At 37.7% G+C, this 8,329-nt stretch overlaps 1 protein-coding gene across 1 annotated transcript; it reads right to left on the bottom strand.

Annotated features, from left to right (window-relative positions):
- Positions 1-5,263: 5,263 nt before the first annotated feature.
- Positions 5,264-7,437, bottom strand: LOC141608919 (uncharacterized). The gene is made up of 4 exons (XM_074428241.1): positions 6,849-7,437; positions 5,967-6,125; positions 5,774-5,856; positions 5,264-5,688 (listed from the first exon to the last, which is right to left on the bottom strand). The coding sequence occupies exons 1-4, from the start codon at positions 7,318-7,320 to the stop codon at positions 5,404-5,406; spliced, it is 999 nt and encodes a 332-aa protein (XP_074284342.1). The 5' UTR covers positions 7,321-7,437; the 3' UTR covers positions 5,264-5,403.
- Positions 7,438-8,329: the final 892 nt, after the last annotated feature.

The raw sequence follows: 8,329 nt of genomic DNA, 5'->3' as shown, positions 1-8,329 counted from the left end.
TTTTATAATGGTTATTGACTTATTGTGTAATTGAGTAAGAGTTTATAATTGTTGAATAAAATAGCGTGGCGTTATACTTCATTTTCAGTAATTATTCATTATGTTGTCATGAGAATAACATGTTATTAGCAATAGTGGAGTTGTCATCAGCAGAATTGTGTTGTGTGGTTAAAGTAATAGAGTGGAATGAATATATGTCGTGTGAATCAGTAGCATGTGTTGTTTTGAAACGATGGTAGGACCGTTGCTTTGTGTGTTTTATAGTGGGTAATCGTTGACAAGTAATGGATGAAAGTATAGTCTGATAGTTGTGTTGGTGTACGTTTGAATAATGGTATGTAGCGAGTGCAAGTGGTAGTCGAGTTAGTCGTTCATGTGATTGGTAGGTGTTCAGTGATTCAAAAGGAAGCTGGTGATTAGCTGAGAGTCGTGTTGTGTATTGTGTGCTAAGGTGGATGATGATGATGTCTGATGAACCTACGTAGGGGGATGGTATGTCTAAACAGTTATGTTGACCTGTGTCGGGTAAACGGTGGTGTTGACCTTGGTTTTGTTGTCATGTGTCGCGGGAGAGGATGAGTTGAACTTCGGGGACGAAGTTCTTTTTAAGGACGGAAGACTGTAATACCCGTCCTTTTAGGGAGCCGTTGACCGACGTTGACCGACCTTAGGTGCCCGTCTTGACTTTGGAAACCCTACAAGTTATTGACTCCTAACGATGTGAAGTGTATTACTCGATCTAGCAGAGGCTACTAGATCGAGTAGCTTGGGAGCTCGATCGAGTAGGGGTCACTTGATCGAGTAAGCCAGTTACTCGATCGAGTAACGTGTTTACACCGGGGATTTATAAATCATGTTCCGTATAACCTTGAATCATTTCCGCACCTTTTCCCTAAACCTAGATGTCGTCTCTCTTCTCTTTTCACCATAGTTCCTTCCATTGGAGTCCTTGAAGATGCTTGTGCCATGGGGATGGGTTGCTTGAGTTGGGTAGCGGTCTTGACGCCGGATTGCTATGCGTAGGTATGTCTTCGTCATCATCATCGTCATTGTTGTTTTCAGTTAAGGTTGTAGTGATAGTGATAGATGATTTTACTGTTTGTATAGCTGTGTTGCGTGGTTGGTTGGTATCATGTGATCGGACGCGGAATCGTTGCGGTTAGCTAAAGGTAGGTTTGCCTACTCAGTACTGTTGGTTGTCTGGTGTGTCTTTTGATGTGGTTCGGTTGATGTAGTGTCGGTGTGATTGATTGATTGTGGTAATTGGTTGGTGTTGTGTTGTTTCGATTAACGTTGTTGTGGTGCAGCTGATTGTGATTGTTTGTCTCTGGTTCTCGAGGTGCGTCCTCCGCTGAGTGGAGTCACTTGCGGGAGTGGCTTCACGCCCGCAGTTCGCCCTCCGTGGAACCCGCCACGGGAGGGGATGTGCACATTAATGGACATGGGTTTATCGCTCAGTTTGATGAGCGGGGATTAGGTGGGTACGGCTGCGGTCCCCCACTGGTAGGGTTGGTCTAGTGGACAGTCGGTGGCGGTGATTGATTGGAGATGTGGTGTGTGTGTGTATGTTTTGTGTACTTGCGTTGTGTCTGTGGTTGTTGGTGTATTTCCTCAGTTACTGGCCTTGTGTGGTTTTGTCTTGTTGTTTGTTTATGTTGTATCTATCGTGATCCCTTATGGTGAGCAGTCAGTCTTAGAAGGTGTTGATTTGGATGATAGTTGGGTACTTGGTGGGATGAGTCTTTCACGAGTCACGGCAGAAGTAGTCCACATAGCTGATAGTAGCTTGAGCTGTATCTTTTATATATTTCTTTAGTTTGTTAATCACTTGTAATATACTTAATTGTTCTTTTATCGACATCTGATTATTGCTGAACTCGGGCAACCGGGATGGTAACGCCCTTATATGCTAGGGAAGGTCTTGTTAAGGCTCCTTGATATATGGGGGTGTTACACTTACTGCTAACAAAACATGGTCTCTCGTCCCACCTCAGCCTGACCGAAATCTACTTGGTTATAAATGGGTGTTTCGTATAATATACAATCCCGATAACACGATTCACAAATACAAAGCTAGGCTTTTCGCTAAAGGGTTCAATCAGCGACCAGGTCTTGATTACTCAGAAACATTTAGTCCAGTTGTAAAACCAGCTACAGTTCGTCTTTTGCTCTCACTTGTTGTTTGTCGTAATTGGTCTATTCGTCAACTCGATGTTAACAATGCTTTCTTGCAAGGTTCCTTATCTGATACGGTTTATATGGCGCAACCGCCTGGGTTCGTTGATGGCACTTCTCCATCTCATCACTGCCTTCTTTCCAAAGCAATTTATGGGATGAAGCCAGCTCCACGAGCTTGGTTTACGGAGCTCAAAACGGCCCTGATTTCCTATGGCTTTCGATCCTCTCCTGCGGATCTGTCACTCTTTATTTGCAATTCTGGTTCTTCTCCTATTTATGTGTTGGTCTATGTTGACGATATTATCGTCATTGGACCGTCTCTTGCTCGTCTCTCTGCTATTATATCTACTCTTTCTAATCGTTTCTCTCTTAAGGACCTTGGTCCTCTGTCATATTTCTTGGGGATCGAGGTAACACCCAACTCTGCAGGCCTTCTTTTAACGCAATCCAAGTATATTTTGGATCTTCTCGAAAGACATAAGATGCATGAAACCAAGCCTCTACCAACACCTATTGCTAGTCATCTTCCATTGTTGCGCTCTCACGGCTCTCCCATCACCAATGTCTCTGATTATCGTGAAATTGTTGGTGCTCTTCAATATCTTGTCTTCACTAGTCCAGACATTTCGTTCACTGTTAATAAACTAGCCAAATTCATGTCTGCCCCGACTGATGTGCACTGGGCTGCTGCCAAGCGTCTTCTCCGTTATCTTCAAGGTTCGTTTACTGTTGGTTTAGAACTCTATCGTGATTCTCCTGTTAATCTCCATGCTTTCTGTGATGCGGATCATCCTAGTGACAAGGATGATTATGTGTCCACCTCTGGTTACCTGATTTATCGTGGTCGTAATCCTATCACTTGGTCCTCTCGCAAGCAACGTACTTTAGCTCGTTCTACTACTGAGGCAGAATTTCGTGTCATTGCTAACACTACTGTTGATCTTGAATGGGTTCATGCTCTTCTTACAGACCTCGGTTTTCCCCTCTCTTCTCCTGTGCTTTACTGTGATAAATCGGTTTTCTGTATATGTTTGTTACTAGTATTGGTGCCCGGCTTCGCCCGGGCTACCTCTACTTATCATTAATATTTTCTTAAATAAAATTACTTAAAGTTGCATAACTCATAAATTTATCATTAATATATTTTTCTATGACATATCCTAAAATTATAATGAAATAAATTTTGAGACAAATTTACTTCTCCCGCTGTTAATATTTTACTCTTATTAAGGAAACAATAGTAATAACATTTCACTACTTGCCCATAATCATTGCTACTTTCAGTACTCCCGCCGTAATTGTTGTTACTGTCACTACTGCCGCATTATTATTGATAATTTTCCTACTCCCGTCGTAATTATTGTTACTTTTACTATTGCCGCATTAATATTGATTATTTCACTACTCCCGTGGTTGTTTCTACCACTTTCACTAATCTCGCTGATAATATTGTTACTTTTACTATTTAAATGAGTGATTAGTATCATATAACTATATCCAATGTTACTACAATTTTTTTCTTTACTTACGAAACTACTTTTACTACCTAGAAATGCAATTTTATGAGGATTATATATTTATATAAATATATTACATATATGCATTAAATCAAATCGAAAGAATTATGCAATATTATATATTATGGAATCTAACTTGAATTATTTATGACCTACTTATATTATATTTATGTATGTTAAATAATTAACATCTCTATACATCTAATAAACTATAAAGTTTAATAAAATTGAATAGATTTTAAATTTAACATATAATTTTATGATGATCAATAATTAATACCATAAGTGTGCATGTTTATACTAATTAATTATTTTATTTTAAGGAAATTGACCATATTATTCTAGTCTTCTATAAATATTTAGGAAAATTACCAAACATCTTCTTTCTTTTAGTATCCTTAAAATTGACCATCTTAATTAATTATTTTATTTTAAGGAAATTGACCATCTTAATTAATTATTTTATTTTAAGGAAATTGACCATGCTTTAGTCTCTTACAAAGGTTTAGGAAAATTAACAAACTTCTATATAATTTAATTTTAACCCAAACTATATAATATTTGCATTGAAATCCCTTAATCGGGTCCATCACACGGTGCTAGTGATTTAAAACTATACTCCCTCCCAGTCGTTATAATGTTCCCCTTTGATATGGGCACGATACTTAAGTAAAAGTATTAAAATATTAGTAAAAGAGTTGTGTGGGGTTGGTGGTAGGAGAGAGGGATGAATTATTAGTAGTTAAATAAAGAATTGTGGGGCCAAAACATAAAGGAAAGTAATAAAATAGGAGTAAAAGAGTTGTGTGGGGTTTGGTGATAGGAGAGAGAAATGAATAAAATAAGAGTAAAAGTTTCTAAAAATAGAAAGGGGAACATTACTCGAATAATCCATTTTGGGAAAGAGGGAACATTATAGTGACTGGGAGGGAGTATAATATAATTAATTTGTATAACTTTCTTTAATTACATTGAAGTCCCTTGGTTTCTGGATTTAATATATATTATTGATTATTAAGCTTATACTTCTAAAATCAGAAAAGCAGCCCCGTAAATTTCACGGGTTACAACCTAGTTGGAATAATTTTAGGAAAGCCCATAATTTTGGACTTAAAAGTGGCCTTTTGAGGGCGTTCCCTTCTACTATAATATAAGGCCCGATGACTTCTTCAAATTGATCCACCTCGCCTCTTTTGTTTCGGTGGAAGTGGTAGCCCTATAAGCCTGTCTCCCCGTCCCTTGTGAATTTCCCCTACTTCCTCCTATATGTAATGTGAATAACATGTTAACCATCATGACCCAGAAACCCGTTAATCTGATTGAGGTTAACCATCTTGTCCTTGACAGTTCTCGACATACGAACTTATTATACCATCCGCTTTTCTCGTGTGTTGGAAAGTTGTCTTACTGTTACTAGATAACCAACCCAAAAAACTAGAGTCAGTATGTCTTAATTCTAGAATGGTGTCGACCTTTCGCTGGTTTTTGGAACTCGACATCAGATCCTAAGAGATCAGATCAGAGAAGTGAAGAGCAGCCAATTTATAAAACTAGAGCATGGTATATGCTTGCAAAACAAATTATCGCACACAAATACATGAATGATGATGTCGTTTCTGAAAGATTAACAGGTTTTCTTTCCCAGCCACTATAGCAATAAACCAGCATACATTCTATAATCAACAGACAAACAGAAGAGCTACAAAACTCAGACAAGTGAGGCTGCCTTGAGATTTTCCAAGTGGCCAAGTTCCACCTTGATATCTTTGCTCAAAGGAGAGTTAAAAACAGTCAACACCGATTCGTGCAAATACACCAAATCTCCAAGCTCTCTCAGGTTGAAACGCAGCGTGATGGTCTGTGGTGGATCAGTATTCAAGCACACAAAAAATGCTGGTGCCGCCAATGCCGCCTTCTTCAGAAACTCACAATCGGGCCACTGGAAAAACGCATGGTGCTTCTGTTCCCCTATCATCCCTCTTATTCGGTCCATCTACACAACCAATAATACACCATCACAAAAATAAATGTTTGTTTCACTAAATCAATATCCAATCATCTGATATTCTTGGTCTTACCTTATCAGCATCCTTATAACGGCATGACCAGTGTGTTGTTCCTATAAAGATGTCCAAATGCTCCTTTGATATATCCACTATAACTGGTACATGTAAATTAAGCAATCAACGTCTGAAAACGCGTATCTAAATACATTCTTCACCATTTCCTGCTTTATTATACAAGACATATAATGAAGAAAAGGTGGTATACCTAACTTGTGGTCAGCAGCCTCATATTTTTCGATCATTTCCTTCAAATGGTCAGACAGTATAGCAGCCTCGCAGGCGTGTATGATTTTGGGTAACTTTACGTACTTGTCTTCATCCTGTTCAACTAATTCCTCAGAGAAGTGTGTTGGATGATCATTTCCTGAACCAAAAGTACATACATCAATCAAATGACACCCATTCTGTCACATAATACAACTAATAACCTTTCAACATATCTCATCATCCCGCTAATCTGTATACAAGGATAGGTAGGTAATAAGCCATAAAATAAAACCCGAAATATATCACAGATTCACACTTGTAATTTAACATGTACGTCTAAATGACTTGCTGTCTTATAGAGAAAGAGTGACTGTTTTATCAACAACATTGTTCAAACAGTTACGGCGTACTTGTTAATAATCCTATCAGAATTATGTGATTCAAAAAGTTACTTTAGCAAACAAATCTACTGCGGTAGGTCAGGTCAGGCTTAGAGCGATAAATGTAACATGGACAAAACAAGAATATTCGACATTTATGAAGATATCCAACAAAAGGAACAGGATAACAAAATTCGTTACAGAATCAAGTGCTTAAATTAACAAGAAAATATAGAATTTACCAAATGAACTGCGACTCAAAAAACCTCTTAAAAATCCTATACATTCACGAATAACAAGGCGTATCAAACTGTAACCCTATTATAAAAATAAAGAACAGGTATTATGTGATTCACAAAGTTATTTTACCAAAAGAATCTACTGCGGGTAGTCAAAACGACAATATTGGACATTTATGAAGAAATCCAACGAAAGTAACAGGGCAACAAAAAATAGTTACGAAATAAAGTGCTGAAATTAACAAGAAAACTAGAAATTACCAAATGAAAAGAAGAGTTGATTAGAGGCATCAAGATGATGAATGGTTATGGTATCTTCATCATGAGCATCAGCAAGATTAAGGCAGATGTTTTTCAAGTTAACCCATTTGTTGATCATAGGCTTGCTGCATTTGAAATCGATTAAACCGGTGGCCTTCAACCATAACTGACTCACAGTGCCGTTAGTGTTACGAACAGTAATCTGCAAACCAACTTTCCCAACTTCGATCATTCCGATCCCTTCTGGATTAAAATGTTCTTCAGTCAGACATGCCAGAGTTTGCTTCAGTTTAATTGCAGGGTGTAGTTGGAAACTGAAGTTGTTTGTGGTTGTGTTTTCTTTTGAATGGTTATAAACGGTAGTTGAGATTTCTTGGGATGTTTCAGCAATAGAAGACGGGTTTTGTTTGGGAGGGTATTCCATGGGGGATGTGTTTTGTTTGGAATGTTCAACAATGGAGGTTGGGTTCATATTTTCTTTAGTTAGAATCTGTTACAGTACAGCAGATTGTTATTAGAGAGAGTTTGAGAGAAAGGATAGAAAAAAAGATGTAAAACGATTAATGTGAAATTGTATTTGTGATTCAATGAATTTGTTTCTTACGCTTCCATTAGTATTTATACAACTTAAAACCACTAGTAACTAACTTGCCAGCTCACAATAACCAACCTTGCTAACTAACTAACCGTAACCGACTCTAACAAACTTAACAGATATTTCAACTGATTTTATAACAAACTTGCCACTCTAAAAAACTTGATAGATATTTCAACTCTCGAACCTGTGACCAAACAAGACCCATATATACCTCAAATAACCCAACCCGAACTTAGCTCAATCGGACCATCCTCTCCGAATAATCCGTTTGTCGGGTCTAGTAGCACCCACATTTAACTGAGCTTTTACAAAAACAGCAGGCACTAAAGAGTTTGACTGTTGTTAATAAAGCAGAAAACAGCAACAAAACAGTCCTCACAAGTCACAGCTCGAGAGTTGGTCGTAGTAACCGTTTGTGAATCTTATTGCTTATTTGATCAATTGTGATGGCAAAGCTATATAGACCAACAGAGCTGGATTATGTCTACTAGATAACCTTGAACGTTAGCCTTGTATAGTTGTATTTCTTTTTTACAATCGCTAGTACAAGTAAACCTATTATGTACAGCATTATAGTTTCTATTTAGAAAGAACCTCCAATCGATTACATTTGACCCCGTTATAATTGAGCCAATCGAGACAGCGGGTCAATGCTGTTATTTTTGTTAATATTGTAAGTGTTTTGAGGTGATTGAAGGCGAAACATTAACATGTTCTCTTGGCGGAAACAGAATGAGCATAGGAAAATGCATGTCTGAGTAAACCAAATTTGATAAGCCCTCTATTGATAAAACAAGAGTATTGTATGCTTGCAAAACAAATTATGACACTCAAATCTGCACATAAAAACATGACTTCGCTTTTGGAATGTTAACAGGTTATC

The sequence above is a fragment of the Silene latifolia genome, chromosome 10, assembly GCF_048544455.1.
Source record: "Silene latifolia isolate original U9 population chromosome 10, ASM4854445v1, whole genome shotgun sequence".
Taxonomy (NCBI): domain Eukaryota; kingdom Viridiplantae; phylum Streptophyta; class Magnoliopsida; order Caryophyllales; family Caryophyllaceae; genus Silene; species Silene latifolia.
The sequence above is the reverse complement of the archived record's forward strand: the minus strand, read 5'-3'. Positions and strand labels throughout refer to the sequence as shown.